Source organism: Lineus longissimus, chromosome 15 (assembly GCF_910592395.1).
Source record: "Lineus longissimus chromosome 15, tnLinLong1.2, whole genome shotgun sequence".
NCBI classification, from domain to species: Eukaryota; Metazoa; Nemertea; class Pilidiophora; order Heteronemertea; family Lineidae; genus Lineus; species Lineus longissimus.
The window spans coordinates 7,391,918-7,416,838 of NC_088322.1; the positions used below are offsets into that span (position 1 = coordinate 7,391,918).

The following is a 24,921-nucleotide window of genomic DNA, read 5'->3' on the forward strand; positions in this document are numbered from 1 at the left end:
TCGTTTGACCTTGATATTTCTTGTATTTCAGCAAAAGTCGTTCAGATGTCCCGTCCCAGGTCATGTGTATAGTCGTGTTATGGTATCACGTCCTACTCGCAAAGGCGATGAACGCCCATGCAAAAGCTACAGAGGTGCACGAAAATTCGTTTTTTTTGGGGTCACAACCAATGGAAGAATGCGGCAATTTTACATACGCGTTCAAGCGGCCCAGGAACTTTCAGTACAACTTGTTCGAAAGTTAGTCGGTGGGTGGAGATTGGAAATATACTATAGGCATTTTCATATGCAATGTCACTGAGTGTCCTTTTGGGTTGTGTAAAAATTAACAGGCCAATTTCTTCGAAGTTAGGTTTTTCTTCAATTTAATTTCAGAAACAACCAAATTTCCCGGTTGGAGATTTGCTTATCAAGTTACAAAATTCTGGATTGGGGCGTTTCGATGATTTGGATGGGTAGTCTTGATATATAAGCCGATTTTATTACAGGATTTTGGCACGTTGCCGATTGGGAGATATAAATAAAATATGCCTATTAATCATTTCATCAAAATTCATCCAATAATAAGAAGTACATTTATAGAACAAAAATCAAAATCATTGCACCACGTCAATATACACAATTACAGACATTCTCTTGGGTCCCAAAAATAGATTTAGGAAAAAACTGGGAGGAGATAGACCCAGTAAACTTTTCGCACAGCGTCCCAAGAGGATAGTGACATTTACTAAAATATGGAAAAGCCTTTTTTATGGTATTCAGGTGATTCTATTGCAGCTGGTCATTTAATAGTTCAGTGATTCCGACATCAGGAATACGCTAATAAGATGCTGGCGCCGCTTGTCGCTCGGTGTTGACAACGATTCCGAACCACCCCAGTGGCTTTTATTGATCTCCTGTAATTCAATCACAAATTAGGCGGGATGACTTGGAACGACGAAAGAGGTGGTGATGTTCTGGCGCCTAATAATGTGGTCTGTTTTATCTCTGACACAATACTTTCTAAATTTCAGGGACATATTGATGAAAGGAGGCCATGCAGTTAATGCTGCCACTGCCGTTTTATTATGTATCGGAGTGCAGAATCCGGAGGCGGCGGGGATCGGAGGCTGCATAGTCATGACCATTTACGACAGGTATAGATTGATACTTGACCTACTTACTGGATTTGATGACAGGACGAAATAGAAGACTGGTCATGCCCGCCATTTTGAACAATGTCAATGTTTCTGTGTGGCAGTTTACTGAAAACTACCTCGAATAAAAAGGAAAACGGTTTAGGCTGCAAGCTATCATTCATCGGCAAAGTGAAGTGGCTTTGTCATAATGAATTAGGTGATAACATCACATTATAAAAGTGCAATTATTTTGTGCATGTGAACGTTACAGAATATTATTATACTACCTTTAATTACGGAGAATATCCAATGCGCTAGTATCAGTAGTTTTAGTTCATTTTTTTACTCCCAGGGGGCCAAACCTTGTTCCTTGCAGTCCTGCCACCCTGGAGGCAAATTATGAACACAATTATTCCTTCAGTTAAGAGCAGTTGAAAGAATTTCTGGTAACTGATGTCAATATATGGTTTAGGAGCAATTCATTTTTACGGGAACCGATATTTTACGTGAAAGCATATCACGATACGAAAATATGCATTTTTCCTAGCAGTAGGAGTATCAAAAACCTGTGTCTCAGGATGATACCTTCGTGACCCTTATGCCAAGTGTCTTGCCCAAGGACCTACCTAAATGTTAATGACCCCTCTGCCAAGTGCCTTCCCCAAAGACTCACTATTCTAACTTAGTAATCCTTCTGCCTTCCCCGTGGACCCAAAATTCTACTTTTGTCACCTTTCTGTCAACTGTCTTGCCCAAGGACCCACACTTCAACCTTTGTGACCCTTATGCCAAGTGTCTTGTCCAAGGACCCACACCTTCGTGCCCCTGCAACCAAGTGCCCAGACCTCACACTAACAATAAGCCTAAAAGGGAAAAAAATATTTAAGTAAAAAAGATGTATTTTGGCATAAAGAATACAATTCACAAAACACATACTGGATCCACTCGCCAATAAGATCCCAAGCCCGATTTCTACTCCCGCCTCAATGGATCGAGCCTAAACAACCGGACATAATAGTAGGCATTTCGCAGCCATAAAAGGGGTGGGATATCTTGTCTTCGTTTCTTCCAATTGGTCTTTAGTTGTAATATGAAAAGTTCCGCTGTCGAGTCATGACCATTCATGACGATTACACTGTTAACTCTTGAATAGATATCCCACCCCTTTTATGGCTGCAAAAGGCCTAGTATTGTGTTCGGCTGTTTATACTCTACCCATCGAGGCGGTGGGACAAATAGGGTATTGTTGGGCTTGGGATCTTATTGGTGAGTGGATCCAGTATAACATTTTAATAACCCCGTTGTAAGGATTTCATTATGTGAGCTCTTCAAGGGAGCAATCATTTGTTAATGTTTACTGATTCATATTTTGCATGTATTGTAATGTATTCTTTATGCCAAAATACATCTTTTTTATTTAAATCTTTTTTGCATGTAACTCACGGATAATGCCCGGTACATACTTCAACGACTGTTGGACTAGTCATATTTTTCAAGATTAGACAGTGGCGCCACGATCGGGCAAATGGCAGACCTCATCCTGGATAATCCAGGGTCAGTCGTACATTCCTCCCCTCGCACAGGTACCAGTTCGGTCGATAGTGCCGAGTGTTGGTCTGAGTTCAGGATGCCGCAGACTGGTTCAGCTGGAGAAATTCTCCGCACTGGCTTGTGAGACCACCACCGGCGCCATCTGCAGGCACGAGTTTGAGTTGTTGCTTAGCAACTTGACAGCCATATTTGTTTTGAAAGATGGCGGACGCGGGCACCTGCTCTGCCGTTCCGTGATACTTGACTGTTTTTACCCCATTTTCGACGCTTTTATACATTTAATGGATCTGTTAATTTGATCAGGTTAATATCCTTCCTTTAGCCGATACTCGATACACGTCATCTAGACTCAAATATTCTATACGAGTGTTTAGTCCACATGATGTTGATGTTTTGTTTGATCACTCGCTCCACGTCTCTCTCCAGTCACTCTGCGCCTAGCCTGAGTCTCTGTAGGCCTTTTGTCTATTATTATATCATTTCTGAATTCTGACGAGATCTGAGCGGTCATCTTAAACACCGTCCACCAGATTTGAACATGCAAAACGTATTTTTTTGTATTATATATGTTTCCCTGCAACACCCAATGTGTATATTGTTATTGTTAGTGTTGTCGCGATATGGAGGTGTGGGAAAGGACAATGAAGGAAGGGAATGCATAGAGACTATCAATAATGCAATAACAACTGTTCTGACAGACGATTAGGGGGAGTTTACTGGTGGTTAAGGATAGATAATATGCATATTCATTGCAGATCGGCATGTTTCGGAGAGTTCACTTTGCACCTGCAGATTAGCGGCGTAGCAGCCAGCAGGGCCTCTATATTTTTAACCTGTGATTGTAAATATACATGTAGTACCGTAGTCATACATGGTTATTATATTTTTCAGTACAAGATGCCGTGTGTTGCTGCAGCTCAGCAAGCTGCCTCCAAAGTGAATCACTTTGGTATTGAGGTGTCACAAGGATTAATGTGGCAAGGATGGGAACCTGGGCGAGAATACACCAAGCATATCACATTAAAAAATGTAAAGGTTAAAACTCAGAAGTTAAAATATAGGTAGGACTGTTTTTGTATCACTTTCACTGCCGCAGCCTCTGCAATTATTCTTATTAGTGAAATTTACTTTAATTTAAATTAGGCCCACACAGTGCCAAAATGATATACCCTTTGATGCAGATGAGAGAGTTATTTATTTTCTATTTTCATCTTTCTTGCCATTTTGTTTTCAGTGTGCCTAACACAAGATTCTTTACAACACTCTACCCCCAGCCGGTCGTGCTCAGTGCAGGGACTAGTTTCACTCTGCCTGTCACATTTAGGCCCTTGGAGAAGAACCAGTATGAGGATAAGATCGAGTTCCACACACATGTAAGTTATGTAATGCACTGTTTTGTATCATAATGGTAGCATTGGTTAATAGGCGTTGTGTAAGTTTGTCACGTCATGATAGTATGTTGTATTGTAAGAGATAATTTTGTAGCCCAAAAAAATGAGCCTTTCGTATGGACCAGACTAGTCGAGAGAGGTAAAATAAAAAGACGAATTTTATGACCGGTGACTTTGACTCATTGAATAACAGTCATCTCGTATCATCTTAAATTACATGTACTAGATGTAGAGTGTGATCACTTTGACATTGATGAGACTCCTTTGATTGTAAAAGAATATCCAAAGAATTAAAAATTAGGAGTGGGCATGAACATGTAAAGGGTTGAATAATGAAGTAAAATATTCCATGTTTGGAGAGGTGGCCCATGACTTTAAAATAAATACCCCTTTTGCACATTTCTGGATAAGATTTTGTTTATTGCTTTGAATATTTGCCTCAGTTCTTTGATGTTGAAGATGACAATTGTCTATAAAGATGACTGTTATTCCGTTTCAAAGATGAGTCAGAGTTGTTCATCTTAAAACCTCTCTTTTAAAGCTACTCCTGGTATCAAATGCTTATCTTTTGCCTGGTAATTTCAGGATGGAATTTTCGAGATCCCAGTCAAGGCCGTGTTGCCTGAATTCAAAATTGAGATACCGTCGGATATCAACATGAAGATGTGTGCTGCTGAAGACTTTGTTGAGACGACATTTGAAGTGAAAAATGCCAGGTAAGCCAAACCGGGTGTTAAACAAAAAGGAGAGTGAAGAGTTATTAAAATTAGTGTTAGTCACTTTGTTAAATGATAATCAGACCATAAAATCCCGAACTTTGATTTCTTAACGAAGTTAACCCAACACTGTGACGGAGTATGAATTTTCCATTAGTTTTTAAAATGTTCCGTAAAATCTTATTTTGCAGCGAGCTTCAGACGCCGTTCCAGTGGGAAGTCAATGAACCGTTCTCCATTCAGCCATCCGAGGGTGTCCTTGAACCCTGGTCGTCCTTTAATCTCAAGGTCACCTTCAAGCCCAAAGCTGCCAAAGTTTATGAGGCCGAGGCCATCTGTAAATATGGTCTAGATTATCGTCAGAGTAGCGTCACCAAGTTTGAGGGCATTGGTAAGTTTTTTATCAAGCAAAATGGAGTCAATTCTGTTGTTTTTCACACTTTTTTGTCTCTCAAAAGAGCTCCACTGTTTTCTTCCAACTAGAGAGGTTCTACTGTAAAAGAGGGGGTGTCCTTGATAGAGGTGTCCGCTATGTGAGATTAACCTGTATTCATAATCATTCTTGTGATTTTCAGGTAAATACCCTCATCTTCTCGTCTCCTGTTCTGGTAAGAAATCGAAGGATTTGTCAGCAGAGGACACAGAAGCTGTCCTCAACTTTGGCAAAGTGGTCATCGGCAAGACAGTGGAGAAATGGGTTGATATTCACAATCTTTCTCCGGTGAGTAGCTTGCCGTATTCCTCACATGATTTTCGAGCGAACTGCTGTTAAAGGAACTATCGGTTAGGCTGGCCAGCAAGGCCAGGGATCGAATTTGTCACAGTCATTGAAGGGAATTGCCCCCAATGCCCTCCCCAGCTGCAATTTCTTCCATCACGAAGTCAACTTTGTTTCATTAATTCCCATATGAAGTGGTCGAGCAGAAGTTTTCGTCGCACTTGTCTTTTGAATCTTTATAATTTGAAATACTAACAGAACAGTGGAACCTCCCTTAGCGGACATCTCTCTATTAGGGACAACCTCTCTATAAAGGACTCTAGTTTTAGTCCCAAATTGATACTTTCCATTCAATTTGACCTGTCTAATCAGGACACCTCTCTATTAGCAAAAATTCTGTGGCTGCTTGATTTTTGTTTCCAATTACAGTAGAACCTCTCTATTGAGGACAACATTGGGACTGACAAGTGCTGTCCTTAATAGATAGGTGTCCTGATTAGAGAGGTCAAATTGAATGGAAACAACCAATTTGGGACCAAAACTAGCATCCTTGATAGAGAGGTTGTCCTTAATAGAGAGGTGTCCGCTAAGGGAGATTTCATTGTACATGTACGTCTGCATGCTATTTCTATGAGTATTTCTATGAATGTTCTTTGATTTGTGTTAAATCATTATAGGTGAATGCGCCATTCAAAGTTGACCTGACTCCTGGACCGAATAGAATCGATACTGTTTTCAACTGTCCGCAGAAGCATGGCATCGTACCTGCGATGAGCAGCATCAGAATACCAGTAAGTGATTACCCATTCTTCTGTTCAAGGAGGATACCGCGGTGACGTCATATCACGTGATCCCGACCCATATTAGTGATCGCTTTGGCCAATCAGATTCAGTCTACTGACAGCACCAGTACTGAACACATCTCCACGTCTCACTGTCTGGTGCGCTTTTGTACACAAAAACACCAATAGACATGAAATATTGCAATACCTAGTATGGATTCTTCCTGTGTAAAATAAAATTTACAGAGCAGATTAACTTCCACGAATAAAAAAGACGTTTGGCGTGGCCAAAGTGCGGAAATAATGTATCCGATAAAATACACTACGAAATACACTAGGCAATGCACTACGCAATATACAGTAGAGATGCAGTTGAGTTTGTTATTGTTTTGACTTAGAAGCCCGCCCATATCATAATATATTCATGTATTCATGAAGTATGAACTCATTTCTGTCCCATACAACTCTAAGAACAGTCAATTTCTCCTTAAATCATCACCGAAACCGCGATATCCGCAGGAAGATTTCGTTCTAGTGTCCGAAAATGCATGATCTTACAGGGGCGCTAACTCGACAAATAGAGGGGATCTATGGGGATCTATGCGAGTTTTAGGTATTACAGGTCTCGAACTTGTAAAATCTGTAAACATGCCTCCAAATCCCATTATGATAATGAAGAGATTGCCCCATATCTGGGAGACTGTTTTGAAACCATCGCTAATTTTGGAAGATCGGTGCCCGGCTATTTGGTTTAAAAAACCCTATTTTTCCCCATCAAAACAGCACTTTTCATTATTCAAATGATAGCTTATTGTCTGAAGACTTATTTCATAGCAGAAAAGTACTAATAACTCTGATTTGATGCGAAAAATCTAACTTTTTTGATGACTTGATTTTCCCTTGGCCGTGGATCGAGTTTGTTTACAATATGCAGCGCCATCTTGGAAAAGCCGTGACGTCACCGCGGTATCCTCCTTGTCTTCTGTTTATGCTTTTTGCATTCCACTGCAGTTGGATGCCATTTCTGGTTACAATTGTGTCCTCTCAGCAGTTGGTGGAAGCCGTTGCTACATCTTGGAACAAACAAACAACATACAGTAGCAACAACGACAGCAAAAGAACCACGCGGTGTGCGACCACTCCGTCTTTTGCTTGCTACTGGTTCGTTTTGGCGAGCGGCGGCTCCCTCCTACTGGTGTGATGATATCTATTGTCGGTGTGGCTCGGTCGTTGGCCAGAGAGGAACAATTCATCTCATGTTTCTTCCTTGGGCGTTGTTATTAAGCTTGACCTTGCAACGGTTCTATTTACGAGTTATCTTAGCTTGCCCTGGTGCCACCTCCATTTACAAGGAAACTCTGTGTCACGTCTCATTTTAAAATGAGGCAATCCACGTGTAGTAACTTGCCAAAGGTCGCAACTAATGTAGCTACATGTATGTGACCTAAAAGTGTTCTAATTACATTTCAACAAACCCGAGTCAACAGTATTCTTGTCACAAGTTATTACATTTGTTGATGAATTCACCGTAATTTTTGTTGTTTCAGTTTATATTTTCTCCAAACATGGTCGGCGCTACTAGTACGGACTACTTCAATGTCATCGCCATCGGCAACTTGAGCAAGACTACTATCAAATGTCATGGATCGTCGAAAGGTTTGTACTGATGTTTGTGTGCCTGGCCAATCGGGTCCCAAGACAGGATTTTGAATATTTCATACAAGACTTGAAACGTTAGGACTTTAATTTATATCATGTCCAGTATTTGTCGTTACGAGACTTGCTATTGCCAAGAAATCCCGAGTGCTGTTGTTGATAAATATGAGTTTCAGAATGGTCCGCCAATCGTGGCCTGTCATGTGATAGAGGCAGCATCTCACTGTGACGGCATGTGTTTCCTCTAGTCTGTGTGTTCTTTTTTCTCCTACATTGCACTTCAAATTCATCAATATTGTGTATAAAAGTACTGTAGTAGTGTCCTACTTGTACAAAAAGACTTCTCTCTTAAAGACACCATTGGAACTGACAGGGACATTGAATGCTGTCCTACATTGAACAGGGGCGGATCCAGGACTCTGAGAAACGGGGGCCGCTGAGCTAGGGCACGGCACAAACACCTTAGAGCACCGTTTTTAAGCATTTCTCTCACTAGGAAAACCTCAAATTCGGCAGAAAACAGGGTCGGGTCGGCCCCCCCCTTAATACGCCCCTGTTGAAAGCTGTCTTGATTACAGAGGTCAAATTCAATGGAAATGACCATGATTTGAGACGTAATGCGCTGTCCTTGCTAGAGAGGTGTTCGATAAGGGTGGTTCCACTGTTGTTTTTATCTTCTCTCAATATTTGTATAAATCATTTGTTCTAAGCACTTTTTCTTGTTGTGAAATATTTTGAAAACTGCAATAAATTCATCTCTTTTTGCCCAACAGGACCCTCAGTTCGACTGGCGCACACCATGTTGAACTTCTCTCAGATTGACACTGGTCGCCGAGGGACAAAGTCGTTGGAGATAATCAACGATTCGGACACGGAGGCCATTATACAGGTAGGTACGCCAGCTATAGTCCACATATCAAAATAAATAAGTCGTCTTAGACTGAGAACCACAGGCAAGATTTGTTGCCAAGTATGGGACACAGAAATTATCACGAGACGTTAAGAAATAATCTACCACCATGACCATGGCATTATTCTCCAGGCTTCTCAATCGCCCAATTTGGGACACGCCCTGATTTGCTTAATTTTGGCTCCATCAACTGTGCCTTCACTGAAGTTCGATCTTCCGCTCCAAAAACCTTGTCATCTTTTGCAAAATCATGAGACAGCGTTTGTAACTTGATGTGTTTTTTAACGTTTCAGTTCCAAATTGACAGTGAGGAGAGCATCTTCAAGTTCGACCAGACCTCTGGCGTGTTGAAACCAAACTCGTCAACAACGATTATCGTCCAGTTTGAGCCGGTTCATGCCATCAGTTATTATCGGAGAGTCGCCTGTGTCGTCCACAATCAGGTAGGGTGGATTAGTTCTTAGTTGTTTTACACCTTGCAAGGCCTGTTTAGTTTTTGTTCGGGCCGTTTTACACTTTGACTCGAGGAAAACATTTTAAAATCATGCTGAAATCATCTGAAAACCCAGGAATTACATGTGCTTTCTGTTGCTGATTTACACTTTTTCACCAATGGTTTTACACATCGCTGAACTCGATGGTTAAGCAGTTCTGTACTTCAGTGGATATGAAAATGATCCGGAGTGAATCAAGTTTCAATCTGGAACATGTTATGTGCATTTTTGGATATGATGTGGACGTAATTATGTCTCAACTTGTTTCAAAATGGCGTTTTATAATCGCAGCTTTGGCATGTGAACTCGTCGATTATTTTCAGGGCCCTCTCTTCGTTGACCTCCTCGGGACTTGTCACTCCGAACTGGGTAAACCTGCCGTCCTCCAGGCAAAGCACATCGAACGATACCGGGTCCACGTCGATAGAGGTCTGTCCATGTTTCCGCCGGAGCATCTGAACGAGCTGTTGCATGATGGGAAACTGGAGCTGGACGATTCTGGCGCGCTCATGAACGCCGAAGTAAGTTGACATGTAGATACACACTTCTGATTCAGACCTAAAAGAAAATTTTCATACTTGATTTTGCTTATGCAATAACTAATTGCGTTGACTACTTTTGCAGTTGTTCATTGAAAAAAGAATGATTGACAGCATGTAGGCCTTTCCGGACCTGGCAGTGAAAGATTTAATTGGCCGGTAGGTTAAGCCATGCCATATAACAGTACAGTACAGTACACGAGACTCATCATATACTCAAAAGTGCTAAAAGCTTGGTTTACATGTACATTAAGCGTGTGAAAGGTTGGGCTCCGTTATGCTTGTGAAATGTACATGTATGATATTTATGAAAATCATTTGCAGGATAAGGAAAAGCTAAAACAGGTTTGTGAAGTGTATAGAGTGTTTTTCTGTCCGTAACACATATTGTTAACAGCCGAATTTTCACAAGCATTTATTTTCACAGATTTTGCGAATAATCTCAGTTTTGCAATTTATAAAAATCAGAAAACAATATGTTTTTGATTGGAAGAATGGAAAGTAATTTCGTAATCTGCCAAAAAAATATTGTAAAAAAATAATTTAAAGTATTTTTTGCGAATCACAATTATAAAAGGGCATGAAAATTTGGCGGTTAACTCTTTTGCTCATGCAGTGCCCAACCCCTGGACGATTTTTTCAGCAGTGAAAGTATGGGGAATCCCGCTTAACGCTCGACACGCCATCTACGAACAACTCTATACACTGAATATTGTCTGCTGATCTAGCTGATTCATGTAGAATGGCTGCAGATGGCGTGGCGATTGCTTGGGATCTTCAGTCGACGATGTTTTTTTTTACTATTGAGCCTGCCGAGATATCTCGGCCGTAGGAGATTTGAACGTGAACACCCTGCCGAGATATCTCGGCCGTAGAGCTGTAAGAGTTAAGACATATCTCTTCTCTATGGTGGTGATTTGTGTGGAACTGACTATAGTTTTCAGCGATTTCTGTTTGTGTTTTGTTCTAGCACTTTCCTTTTCTACCTTTAAAATTGGAATGAAAATGTTCGAGAAAAACCTAATGAACAGATTCCACTGTATCATTTGACGGGTTTGAGGATAGAATTTTTTCAGGAACTCATGCAAGACACATACATGTATCACAATTTTATGTTATTTTCCATTCCACAAAAAACCAACAAACAAGTTTTATACATTGTCTTATTTTCAACACCACACACATTAGTTGTAAGCGAAACACTCAAGCATACAGTGTTATTTTTTCCTGAATAATTTTTTCCGCCAATTTTGGCTGATTTTTATTTTGTTCACACCATTTGTTTCTTCGCACCGGTTTACAGTCACCCAAGTGATATGATTGAGCAAGTGTTGCTTTGAAATCAAGTTCACAAATATCTGCGTCAAGTTCACAAATTGATCAGTCATCATAAACATGTCAGAACTTTAATCCTGTTATGTAATTTGGTACTTTCGAAGAAATAAAAGCCGAGTTGGGATCCAGACAGCCTGGTCTTTACTGGGTGCGGGCCAGGAGTACTACACACTGTCAAAACCCTGCAGTCACGAATAAGTTTAATGAGCGCAATTCCATTGCCCCAAATTATTTTTATTTGCTTGGCGATTGATGATTGCCTCTTTTTTCAGGCTGAAGAGATTGAAGCATTCTGTGATCCCATTGCCCCGCTACCACCGATGGATGAATACTTCAATGATGGATACCATTCTGACATCACGGTAAATTGTTTTCCAAAGTTGACGCTGGCCAGGTTTTAATGGGGTTCACGTTTTTTACGTGTAACGTGTCACTTTAAACTTGTCATTCATTTCCAAAGGGCGGGCGACATATGGTTCATGATATCACGTGACACCCTCATGTCGTGACATGTCGTGATTCCAAGTCTAGTCAGTTATCGAGGACGGACTTATAGCTTTATAGGATAAAATTGAGGTTGATATCATTCTGGTCTAAGGAATTAGTTGAACTCGGGAATGTGACCAGATCACAAAAGATGGTGGTGATGCACAACACTAGATTATACTAAGTGTTAGCATAACCGATGATCTTCAATGGTGTTGACTAAAACCGGTCAACTTCAACACGGGCTCACCAGAGCTGTGTAACATTACTTTTTTTGATCACACTATTACAGTTGAGTAAACAAGAGTTCAGCCAAGTTCCTTTGGCGAGATCTTCTGGAAAAACACTGTAGCCAGTGGAGAATCATCAGTATTGGTGTTATTAGGCTCCTCACTAATAACGTTTGTTACATTTTAGCACGCAGTGCCTCACGTGAGCACAGACATCCACCACGCAGACTTTGGCAACCAGCAGAATCTCCGACTGATTGAACAGCAGACGATTAACGTGACTAATCATACCAAGGGCAAGGTCACGCTCGTCTGGATGGGAGGTGAGATTCGTTTTTAATCAGTATCAGTATTACAGCTTCGTAAACCTGATGCTGGAGGGATGGAGGCCACCAATATCGGCCACTTTCCACTTAGGTGGGATCTTTTTCTTGCCATGGCATAGACACACAGAGGGACCACAGCTTTCAGTCTCATCCCAGAGACCCTCATTAATTTATCTCACGTTGAGCTTCGAACCCGTTTTGAAGAGACAGGAATTTTAGTTCCTTGAAAGCCATGCCAGTTCACCCAGAAATACAATCCTGGCCCTGGGTTTTGCCTGGGATCGAACGCAGGCCGTGTTGCGTGGTAGCCAGCAGTGTTAACTACTACATAGTACATGAGGTTAAGTATATTAAGTCAACTTCTTTCTGTCTCTGTGTGCGCTCTGAGACATCAGTTCTTATCAATGAAATGGCATCCTCTTTTCAGATCCTGATCATGTTTTCTCCGTTCTGCCTGCCACCATGGACCTCCCTCCTCTCAAGACATCCTCCTTCAGAATCACATTCAAACCAGTAAGTAGAAGTTTTTTCCGGTCCAGTTTTCCTTCTCTTGAAAGCCGTGGGCAAAATCGAAAAATCTGTCTTTCGTGGCAAAATTCAGACGCAAAGTGAAAATGCTTTTGTCATGATGAATTTTAGCAGATCACAATTCACATTACATAATTTCCGGCAAAAATAGTGGCACGTTAACCAGATAAGTGACTTTCATCACGAGAATAGTCCATACAACCTCAGTTGTTTAGTTTAGCTACTGGCTACCAGGAGGCAAAACCTGCTCCAGTCAGTGCTGCCACCTGTCAGTGTCATTGAATTCATAAACTGAAATTTTCATTCAGTTGCACGTTGTTAACCAGATCAGTGACTTTCATCACAAGAATAGTCCATACAAACTCAGTTATTTAGTTTAGCTACTGGCTACCAGGAGGCAAAACCTGCTCCAGTCAGTGCTGCTACCTGTCATTAAATTCATATACTGAAATTTTCATTCAGTTAAGCTCAGTTGACTGGATTTCTGGTCACTAAATGTCAGTGTATCTGGTTTACTGTCAATAGGATTACAAACTACCAGTACGTCCGAGGGGGGGGGTACAACCTTCTTCTGCATACAACTTTTGACTCCTGTCTTCGACCACTTAATTTCATGTTAACTGTTTCATTACAGGGTGCGCCAAATAAGTTCTACGGTAGCGAATTGGAGTGCTATGCCTTCTACAAGAGCATGAGGGACTACCGTCTGGTCGAAGATACCTCACATTTTCCTCCTTGGTGTGTCACAGTCAAATGTTCCGGTAGGTCGGTTTTGCATCACCTGAAAATGTTAGAAGGGAAAAATCTCAATGAATAAGAAGCTTTAAGTCTAAATCTGGTTCAGAGATTGCCTAGATGATTCTGGGCGAAAAGTCAACTGTATTCATTATTTGGTCGACCAGCCATCTTGGTTGCCTGTTAAAGGAGTACGCCGTTCCTAATTACTTGTGGTTCAGTTAAATAGAAATCCACTAATACACAATGCCGTAGTGCAGTTATTATGAATACGAATTTGTTTAAACTTGGTATTCATAGTATTTGTATATCAGCCTACACAACGGCAATGTTGAAATTTGTTTACACTTGGTATTTATGGTATTGGTATATCAGCCTACACAACGGCAATGTTGAAATTTGTTTAAACTTGGTATTCATAGTATTTGTATATCAGTCTACACAACGGCAATGTTGAAATTTGTTTAAACTTGGTATTTATGGTATTTGTATATCAGCCGACACAACGGCAATGCTGAAATTTGTTTAAACTTGGTATTCTTAGTATTTGTATATCAGACTACGCAACGGCAATGTTGAAATTTGTTTAAACTTGGTATTCATAGTATTTGTATATCAGTCTACACAACGGCAATGTTGAAATTTATATTTAGTGCGTATTTTTGCAATTGGACATTTTAAAATTCAATTACAAATTCAAAAATTTTAGCGATTGGCGTAGGCCTTTAAAAATGTATCAATGTGTACATTTCCTTGTCTGTGTACATCAGCCTCAACCATTTCACAGATTTTTAGCTCACCTCTTAGCAGAGGTGAGCTTATCCCATACCGTGGCGTCCGTCGTCCGTCGTCGTCGTCGTCGTCGTCGTCGTCGTCGTCGTCCGTCGTCCGTTAGCAGGGCACGTTTCGTAACTGTTAGAGCTATTGAGTTGAAACTTGGTACACATGTACCCTTATGTAATGACACCTGGGAGACCAAGTTTCGGTCCGATTCGTTTCATGGTTTGGCCACCAGGGGGCCAAACGTTAAAAGTGAAAATATGCAATATCTCCCTTAATAGTAGTCGGGAAATTTTGAAAAAAATATGGTAGGTACTTCTAGCAAAGGTGCATCATATATCCTCCGGGTTTTTGATTTGACCTCCTTTTCAAGGTCACAGAGGTCAAATGGTGTAAATTAGCCGTTAGGATGTAATGATGGCACGTTTCTAAACTGCAATGACTATTGATACCAAATTTGGTACACATTTACCCCTTAGTCAGGTGATCTCAGGGACCGAAGTTTGGTCCAATATGATTCACCACTTGACCACCAGGGGGCAAAATCCAAAAACCTTAAAAATGTGATTATTCCTTAACTTCTTGCCCGATTGCCACCAATTTGATATCATGGGTACATCTAACCACCATACAGTATATGTCACACAGGTTTTTAATTTGACCTTCTTGTCAAGGTCACAGAGGTCAAATGGCGTAAATTGGCCGTCAGGCCGTAACTATGGCACGTTTCTTAACTGCAATGACTATTGATCACAAATTAAGTACACATGTACCCCTTGGTCAGGTGATCTCAGGTACCGAAGTTTGGTGCGATCTGATTTGCCATTTGGCCTCCAGGGAGGGGGCCAAATCCTAAATTCTTCAAAATGCCATTATTCCTAGTAATGACTTGCCCGATTGGCACCAATTTTATATCATAGGTACATCTAATTCTAACAACCATTCAATGTGTCACCCGGGTCTTCTTTGATTTGACCTACTTTTCAAGGTCACAGAGGTCGAATGTACTGTAAATTGGCCATTTTGGGGAAATTGTAATTGCTTGGACCTACATCAAACCTAACACTACATGACACAAGACCATGCTCTTTATCCATCTTTCCTCCACATGAGGTGAGCACAATGGCCCTGGCCATTTCATTTACATAGAAAACAAGATTGACGCCCAGTTGTGAAAATGATGTTCAGGGCATTTTATAAGTACAGTAGAACCTCTCTATTAAGGACACCCTCAGGACTGACTAGTGCTGTCCTTAATAGAGAGGTGTCCTGATTAGAGAGGTCGAATTGAATGGAAATAACCAATTTGGTACCAAAACTAATGTCCTTAATAGAGAGGTTGTCCTTAATAGAGAGGTTGTGCTTAATAGAGAGGTTGTCCTTAATAGAGAGGTGTCCGCTAAGGGAGGTTCTACTCTAATCCTTTCATTGATTCACAGATGTTCCGCAATCACATATTGGTATCAAAATCATTTCCAGGTCAAACGTTCTTGCCCAACAATGAGACGTTCTTGCCAAGATACAGCCTCGATTCACCCAAACTCATCTTCCCAGCCGTGAATGTCAACGAATCTGCATACAGGACGATGGTTCTCATGGACACTGGGACAACGCCGATATTCTATGACTTTGAGAAGGATGCTGGAGGGTAGGTAGTCTACAGTTATGCTGTTTGTAATACTGGTGGTCCAGGAAAATTGAGAAGCAGTTTAGACACAATGCCTGCTGATAGCTTGTAGATAACCATACTTTCTATTCTGATTTTCAGTATCTTCTCAGTGAAGCCAACTAAGGGTTTACTGAAGAGCGGATGCCAGATTTTCACCATCAAATCCGTACCGAACGCCGTCAAGATCTTCAGGAATTTGATGAAGTTGAAGCTCAACGATGACGAGAAGAATACTCAGGTTGGTCTTTGTGGGGAGACTCATCTGGGAAAGATATAGACTTCAGTGCCATCCAAACTCTTTTTAATGCATTAGACCAACACGTTTTAATAAGCAGCCCAACCAAGGTCGGCCACGTTCAAAAAAAAATTGAAAGATGCTGGTTAATTGTTTTATGCAACAATATAAGATATGAAATATTTGTCAGTTTTCAGTTCTGTGAAAATGCATCTTTTGCGTGGTTTTAATTAAGTGTTTTGAGAAAATTGTAACTACAGTAATTTCAAACCATATTTGTTGTCCATGGCATTTTATTTTCACAAATTTTGCTGTTGGTGAAAAATGCAATTATTAAAACTCTGCAAACTTTTTTTACCGGTTTACAGTTAATCTCGTGCCATTGTTTGATATTATATTATGCTTCTTTTCTTCAGGAAATTGTCCTGTATGGGTCAGCAGAGTCGGCCGAAATCATGCTGGAGAATGAAGGTGTGATGTTCTTCAAGCCAACATGTGTCGGGACGGCCACACAAAGACAGTACACCGTCAAGAATACATCAAGGATTCCGCTCAAGTTAGTACTACATGTAGTTTCTTTACTTGTAAGAAGCCATCGTTGTTTCCGCATTAGTTATGATCAAGGAATTGATCCTCTCAGTCAAATCACCATGTGTAAATATGCTTTTAAAGACTTTAGTTCAGAAATAACTTGTCATATGTCTGAAGAAGCTTCAAAGATTGACACCGTTGCTACCACACAATAGGCCTTAGGCTTGATAACTGTGGAGAACTCAGGATTGTATTTCTGTCCAACTGGCATTGATTTCATGAGACTGAGACTCTTCAGAGTCTTTTGAATGTGACTGAAAACCAATATTCTCTGTACCAGAGTGCCTAGGCCAGGCCAGACTAAAGATCCCACACAGGGGGCAAATGTGTATCCCGATATGTACTAATTCCTATGGCAAAGATTCAGATGGACCATGAAGCCTAAAATGATTGATAAATTGACTGATTGTTGCAATGAAGTGCATTATAAACCTTTATTTTAGTGGTAGAGAATTTACTACATGATGTAATTCTTCTCCAGGTTTCAGTGGCACATGAAACATGCAGAACAACAAGTCCTGTCTGTCGAACCACTGACTGGTGTCATACAGCCAAACGAGTCACAGGTAAGTGCCAGGCTGGCCTTATCATTACTAGTTTTCACACCTACAGTTCTGACCGCTACCCGTTTACACACCTGGATGGAGTAATGCAAGTTAGAGAAAGAGACCTGCCTTAAGTCTCACGCCGACTGTGGGGTTTGAACCAGAGATCTCTTTTGATGGCAAGCGAGAGTACGAACTACTATGGCACTAGTCCTCAACAACTCCTTAGGTCACACTTTTTTAATAAGTTGGATTACGAAATTTCTGATCCAAAACCTATGTGGGTGGGGCGGGAATGAAAAAATATATATATATTTCTCGGTCGGGGAGAAAAAAAAGTGTGTAAAAAACGGGACTTTTATTTTATTTTATTTTAATTTTATTTAATTTAATTTTTTTTTTCTGGAAAATGACCCCTTGGGGATTCATAATCCAACAAATAAAAAAATGTGGCCTTACGTTAAACAGAAGAAGATCTCTGCAATGGCGAGAAGAATTCATCCTCAGTTGCATTTCCTTTTTCAATTCCATTTTTCACAGGCGCACACCTGGACGTTCAAACCAACCGATCAAAACAAGGTGGTCATGAAGCCAAACCTGGTCGTCTGGGGCCAAGGTCATAACGTCAACAGTTCCGGTGGAAAGAAACGCTCGTTCCCGTTGCGTGTCGTCGGCGAGGGATCGTTCGGAGAAATTCATGTAAGTTTCGATGAAAAGTCACGAAGAAAACACCAGACTATGTTATCTTTCAGTTTTATTCTTAGGTTTTCATACACAAGTGTTTTGCTTTTGATTCCTTTCTGTCTCTTTATCAAAATTCATTGCACCGTGGGTTCTTGCCAGGTCGAAGTTTGAGCCTGGGTATCCACAGACTGTTGGTTCGTGCAGTTTTTCCTTGTTCCATGTTGTTCTGCTTGTACCCGTGATTCGTTACACACAAAATGAACCTTTGACTGATTGGACGTTCCCATTGGTAGTACCAGGGAATATGCAATGGGGACATGTCACAAGGAAACAGCCTCTGTATACGCAACCTTGGCCTCCTTCCTTTTTAGTCTTCACAGTCCTAGGAATGAGACCGAGGTTTCTTGTATCAGGCGTCTATGCCAGGCCAAGCATAACAGTATTAAAAACACACCACCAAGTGAGAAACATGAGTAGCTTGCCTTGGACTCTACCTCTGGAGACAGAAGGGCCGTTTAGACGACGCGAAAAAATCCGGATGCGTCCCGAATCCGGATTAATTTTTCGTCGTGTAAACGCAAAAAGATCCGGATCAATGTGGTTGCATCCGGACTAAAAAGGTACCATCGCCTTGGGTGGTTTTAATCCGGATTCATCCAGATTCGATCCGAATGCGGTCTTTTCGCCTGTCGTCTAAACGGCCCTAATGTCTCTAGGTCAATAAACCCAATTAGGCCCCATTTTTATTTATTTGTTTGACTACATGTACATGTATGAATCCCCCTGGGGTCATTTTCCGGAGAGTGGAGAAAAAAATATAAGTGTTGACGACCGTTTTTGACACTTTTTTTCTCCCCCGACCATAACGTAGAGAGAAATGAAGAAATATTTTTCCCGACGACCAATTTCAACCAATTTTTATTTCTTTGGGTCCCCTTTTTATGATCTGAGACTAAAATTGATAAAAAATAAGCATGTTTTTATTTCATTTCCCCGTCCCACCCACATAGATTTTGAGCCTGATGGAATTTTTTTTCATTCCCGCCCCACATAAGTTTGAGATTGAAGAAAAATATCTGTTTTATTTGTTTTATTCCCGACCCACCCACATAGGTTTGGGATCGGAAGTTTCGTAATCCAACTTATTAAAAAAGTGTGGCCTTAGCGCGTGACCACCATTGTGGCTCGTAAAAACTGTCTATCACCCTGGAGTAGGGAACTCCCTGGAGAATAACACCACTAAATTCAGAGGAGACGCTGAAGCAGAAGAAGACTTTCTACGCATTTTGGTTTCTTTTTCTAAGTTGCTTCTTCACCCGATTCCCTTGCAGGCCGTTAGACCTTCATCCATGCATGTTCGAGACGATGGAAGTCTGGACTGGACACAGGTCACGCAGCACACTTTTCGTTTGATTTGTTTTTTGCACAGATTGATTTGTCGAAACTGAGCTGAGCACTATTGATTGGTTAACAAAAGTTTATTTCAGCGGGATTGTAATACGAAGGTGGCATTTCATACCAGAAGAGAATACTTCCCTGTTAGAACTACATGTATAACTAAGAACAACGTCTTCAAACTGGCTACTAAGAGATGGATTTTTAGACCTAACAACCTGCACTCGTTATTTGATATTTTCTTATTTCTTGCACGCCTGTGATAACCAAATTTCAGGTTCCGTTCTAAAAAATGACAAAGCTGAAATATACCGAGTTTTTGTGTTTTGGGCGCATGGTGATGGTTGAATTGTGTTCTAGTCTACTCCATATTTTCTCATTCGCTTTATTAAAATACTCCAGATGCCTCATAACCAATCTGAATGGCCTATAGTGGGGCACCCCTCTCATAAAATGAAAATCAAAAGTTCGAGCCCCGTTTCCAAGCTCTTTCCAATGCGGCCAGTTGGTTACCGGCCGACAAGTCGTTCAATGTGAAATACACCTTCAGATGGGTGCCTGGCATTAGAGATAGGAGTTTGGTAGTGAAGAGTGTCTTATGAGCCGAATCTAGCTGGTCCTTTTGTGAGGGACGACAGTAGAATGAATGTATACTTTATAGAGCAGCAGTCAAATTATTCTTGGCAAACTTCTCTTCTAACAGATAAATACCTGGCCAAGGTGCATATATTCTAATGTTCTTACTGCGTTTAAGGGTTGGACATAGGTACTGTCATTTTGGCTAGAACTTGAAATCCTGAAGCAATTATTAGAAATCCTCCAAAATGAATTGAGAATGCCAATTTCAAGGGCAGGAGTCTGTTCTTTGTTTTCCAGAGAGCAGCCTCTCAGGTTTTCAATTGGCATCCACTTTAATTTGAAGAAATTCTAATCGCTTTACGGTTTCAAATTCTAGTACTTGCCAAAATGGCGGTGGGTCCACCCTTATCCTTTGAAAAACCCTGTTCACATAACGCATTCTTTCCATTTCTAGGCTGAGGAATCATTCATCGACTTTGGTAATGTTGTGGTCGGTAGCTCGGTGTCAAAGATGTTTACAATCTACAACAACAGTCCGTGTAATCTCTACTACCGGCTCCAGTTAGACCAAGTTATCGACGGACCATACCCCGAGGAACAAGTTCGTGACGATCCTATAGGTAAGTCTGTCAACCAATTGTGGAACAGTAGAACCTCTCTATCATTCTATTACAGTCACCCTTGGGACTGACTAGTCTGTCAACCAATTGTGGAACAGTAGAACCTCTCTATCATTCTATTATAGTCACCCTTGGGACTGACTAGTCTGTCAACCAATTGTGGAACAGTAGAACCTCTCTATTATTCTATTATAGTCACCCTTGGGACTGACTAGTCTGTCAACCAATTGTGGATCAGTAGAACCTCTCTATAATTCTATTATAGTCACCCTTGGGACTGACTAGTCTGTCAACCAATTGTGGAACAGTAGAACCTCTCTATAATTCTATTATAGTCACCTTTGGGACTGACTAGTCTGTCAACCAATTGTGGAACAGTAGAACCTCTCTATTATTCTATTATAGTCACCCTTGGGACTGACTAGTCTGTCAACCAATTGTGGAACAGTAGAACCTCTCTATTATTCTATTATAGTCACCCTTGGGACTGACTAGTCTGTCAACCAATTGTGGAACAGTAGAACCTCTCTATTATTCTATTATAGTCACCCTTGGGACTGACTAGTCTGTCAACCAATTGTGGAACAGTAGAACCTCTCTATAATTCTATTATAGTCACCCTTGGGACTGACTAGTCTGTCAACCAATTGTGTAATAGTAGAACCTCTCTATTGTCCTGTTATAGTCACCCTTGGGACTATTATTCTATTATAGTCACCCTTGGGACTGACTAGTCTGTCAACCAATTGTGGAACAGTAGAACCTCTCTATAATTCTATTATAGTCACCCTTGGGACTGACTAGTCTGTCAACCAATTGTGTAATAGTAGAACCTCTCTATTGTCCTGTTATAGTCACCCTTGGGACTATTATTCTATTATAGTCACCCTTGGGACTGACTAGTCTGTCAACCAATTGTGGAACAGTAGAACCTCTCTATTATTCTATTATAGTCACCCTTGGGACTATTATTCTATTATAGTCACCCTTGGGACTGACTAGTCTGTCAACCAATTGTGGAACAGTAGAACCTCTCTATTATTCTATTATAGTCACCCTTGGGACTGACTAGTCTGTCAACCAATTGTGGAACAGTAGAACCTCTCTATTATTCTATTATAGTCACCCTTGGGACTGACTAGTCTGTCAACCAATTGTGGAACAGTAGAACCTCTCTATTATTCTATTATAGTCACCTTTGGGACTGACTAGTATGCCTACTGTCTTTGGAGATGTGATATGATTAGAAAGGCCTTTAATTGAATGGAAACAACCAATTAATGAACAAAACTAGGTGTCTTTTAAAAGAGGATGTCCTTATTAGAGCAGTCTCTGCTAAAGGGAGATTCCACTTTGCTTGTTTTCAGAAATAAGAGGTTGATTTTGATCACTTGTCGTTTCAGCTCTTGAACTTGAGGAAACACAGGGGATGCTGCCGGCACGGTCCAAGGCCACCATCCACGCCACCGTTCGTCCAATGAGGAGAGTTTTCTATCAGTTTGCCATATCTTACCAGTTGCTCTCACCTGAAGGTAAGTCGCCAAACTAAAAATACAAGCCTATGTCTATAGACGAAAAGGGTTTTTAAAATACACCAGAAAGAGAAATTCTCTATGTAAATCAGGCCTACAATTTGAAAGTGTACAAAGGAATTTTGCACCATAACAGAGTCCCTTAAAGGTGGGCTATAGGCAGGAGCAGAGGGGCTACTTTGGCCATCTTCAGGTGGCTAATATACACAATAAGGGCCCTTGGTCATCTCAGATTCAGCACTAAATATATTCCTCATACAAGCATGAATGAATCATTTCGACGTATTGTGAGATGTGAGAGACCCCTATTGGCGACTTCGTGTAACTTTATTTTGCTTGCCTAGCTACTGCCTATATTGTCGCTTTAACGTAAGAAACTGGTGACGTTGCTGACAGTCACCACCTTGTTCGATCTGGTCGTTTAAGGGAATCCTTGATAATGATAGGTGTGTCTTTCAGTTCTCAAGTTTTTTCCCGATTCTACATTTGGTAGTTTTGCTCTGGTGGTTCACCAGTTCACAAACTTTCTACGAAGTTTCTTGTTTCTATTTTAGGTAAGAGGACTGCTGCCGAGCCACAGCATCTATGTCACATCCTGACGACCGGCGTATTCCCGACGATGGCAATCACAGATGCTCGTTGCCATGGCAGCGCTAGTGGTATCAGCAAGAAACAGCTGTGGGGCTTGTTTTCCTTGGACAGTTTCAACGTTTGTCTCGATGCTGACCCGTCGTCTGCTGAACTCATGTATTCTGTCCAGACGAGACACAGGTAAGTGAACACGAGACATGTTTATGTTGACCAGTTTAAACTGCTGAACCTGCTGAACTGAAAATCCAGATGACAGCACCAGTACTAAAAGGTACACTTCCAGTGCATTTTCCATTAAAATTAAGTTTTGTTGATTTTCTCCCTAAAAACTCATCGAAATAGAATTAAGGACCAATAAAACAAAATTTTTGGTGCTATTTCCCAACGTAGAGTAATTAAGGGATGGAATATTCAATAATCATTGACTTGGAAATGGCTTTCTCATTACAATCATGGTCCACTTGCCTGCAGGGCCCCCTATTGGCAGGTTTTGTTGTGCAGGTCCCTCATTAACAACCCTCCCTGGGTTGATTAAGTGCGGGGAAGGGCACAGTGACCCTCCGGAAGTCTCCGAAAAATGTCTTTTTTTCATGCAGATAGGGCCAAAAAGTGATATTCGAAAATCCGAAAAGTTGCATGTGGCCCTGCTTCATTTCATCCTCTTTCTTCTAGCCATAAACGCCGCCCTCCAGTCTACACCCGTGCGATCCTCGACTTCAACTTCAGTGCCGCCCCGATGGAGAGCGAGCCCTGCGTCGTCCACCTGATGTTTGAGAATACGGGCGCCGTCCCCGTCGAGTGGAACTTCATGTTCCCTTCGGATCTGCAACTCGAGCTGGAGTATTGGGCGGAGACCGGGGAATACGATGATGATGAATTACACGAGGTAAGTTATTGTTGGCACCCACGGATCCAAGGGCATCAGATACACGGCCCCTAATTCTTGAAAAAGCTTGTAAATTGACCGCGAAATTTTGAACACACCATGAATTTTAATGGGAAATGCAGTGCAGTCTTTTTCCGGTTCCTTGATCTACCCCTGGTATTGGTATTGTCGTATACTTATAATTAAAAAAAATTGAGTTTTACCTCTGCATTGCTCTTGGGAATGTATACGTTTTCTAGTAAATGCTTTTACTATGGTTTTCTACAGAGATGGCTAGTGTAAATGTACATAAAGTTTAAAGTAAAAGCATTTACTAGTCTTTTATAAATATCAGCAAATGGGTGATATGAATAAAGACTAGCAAATGCTTTTACTTCAATTTTGTACAGAAAGGCCTAGTGTAAATGTACATTGAGTTTAAAGTAAAAGCATTTACTAGTCTTTTATAACTATCAGCAATTGAATATCTCCAGTTTGGCAAGCGGTGTATAAAGTTTGAGCCACTTTAGATTTGGCATATGTGACTCGCTCTACCAAAACAAGGCGCTTGTCGCATCTGAACTTGACAGGTTAATACGGACTTGTTGTACATTTCCCTATTGTAGACCTTTTGTGAAATGTGACCAAATCAGTTTGTAATAGATTTCACAAAAGGTCTACAATAGGGAAATGAACAACAAGTCCGCATCAACCTGTCAAGTTCAGATGCGACAAGCGCCTAGTTTTGGTAGAGCGAGTCACATATATAGTCCATCATCTAATCCCAATTTTTCAGATGAAGGTCATGGATAACAACCTATTCGACGTCAGCCCGAAAAGGGGTTCGATGCAACCTGGTGAATGCAAGACGGTCACGTTCACGTATCGCCACATCATGCCGGGAACAGACAGACTACCAGTCTTGCTCAAGCTCAACCGTGGCAGGGAAATACTGGTAAGTATTATTGTTTTAGTAAATCAAAAACTCAAGCAGGGAACACTACTGAGTCAAATTTGTTGCCAAAAATAAGCCCTAGGCCTGGTTAACTTAAAGAGTAACTCGTGTCATTTCACCATATAATGTTTTAGCTGTTTTTGACAAATGACTACGTCACTTTCTCATAAATCGGTAAGGTTTTCGAATCGAAATGCACATTTTCTAGAATTTGATGGTTTAATCCCGCCCGGACAGCTCGCTTCGATGCCGTTTTCGTTGATGACGTCACAACATGAACATTTTCGCGGTCGCGGTGGTTTACATTCAGCGATTAAATCTAATCAAAAATGGAAAATTTGAGCTTTACATTTGTGATCAACAAT

At 41.0% G+C, this 24,921-nt stretch overlaps 1 protein-coding gene across 4 annotated transcripts in view; it reads left to right on the forward strand.

Annotated features, from left to right (window-relative positions):
- Positions 1-2,856: 2,856 nt before the first annotated feature.
- LOC135499305 (cilia- and flagella-associated protein 65-like) overlaps positions 2,857-24,921 on the forward strand; it is a 35,832-nt gene continuing 13,767 nt past the window's right edge. For all 4 annotated transcript variants that reach the window (XM_064790014.1, XM_064790016.1, XM_064790015.1 and 1 more), the window contains exons 1-25: positions 2,857-2,972; positions 3,561-3,730; positions 3,904-4,042; positions 4,646-4,776; positions 4,968-5,167; positions 5,352-5,497; positions 6,172-6,285; positions 7,824-7,932; positions 8,706-8,821; positions 9,136-9,285; positions 9,660-9,857; positions 11,483-11,572; positions 12,114-12,249; positions 12,680-12,765; positions 13,415-13,541; positions 15,775-15,943; positions 16,064-16,202; positions 16,616-16,755; positions 17,272-17,356; positions 17,876-18,034; positions 20,448-20,613; positions 22,017-22,145; positions 22,700-22,916; positions 23,409-23,622; positions 24,398-24,556. In XM_064790014.1, coding sequence (XP_064646084.1) covers positions 3,567-3,730; positions 3,904-4,042; positions 4,646-4,776; positions 4,968-5,167; positions 5,352-5,497; positions 6,172-6,285; positions 7,824-7,932; positions 8,706-8,821; positions 9,136-9,285; positions 9,660-9,857; positions 11,483-11,572; positions 12,114-12,249; positions 12,680-12,765; positions 13,415-13,541; positions 15,775-15,943; positions 16,064-16,202; positions 16,616-16,755; positions 17,272-17,356; positions 17,876-18,034; positions 20,448-20,613; positions 22,017-22,145; positions 22,700-22,916; positions 23,409-23,622; positions 24,398-24,556 — 3,483 coding nt within the window. In that variant the 5' untranslated portion in view covers positions 2,857-2,972; positions 3,561-3,566. The remainder of the gene's footprint in view (positions 2,973-3,560; positions 3,731-3,903; positions 4,043-4,645; positions 4,777-4,967; positions 5,168-5,351; positions 5,498-6,171; positions 6,286-7,823; positions 7,933-8,705; positions 8,822-9,135; positions 9,286-9,659; positions 9,858-11,482; positions 11,573-12,113; positions 12,250-12,679; positions 12,766-13,414; positions 13,542-15,774; positions 15,944-16,063; positions 16,203-16,615; positions 16,756-17,271; positions 17,357-17,875; positions 18,035-20,447; positions 20,614-22,016; positions 22,146-22,699; positions 22,917-23,408; positions 23,623-24,397; positions 24,557-24,921) is intronic.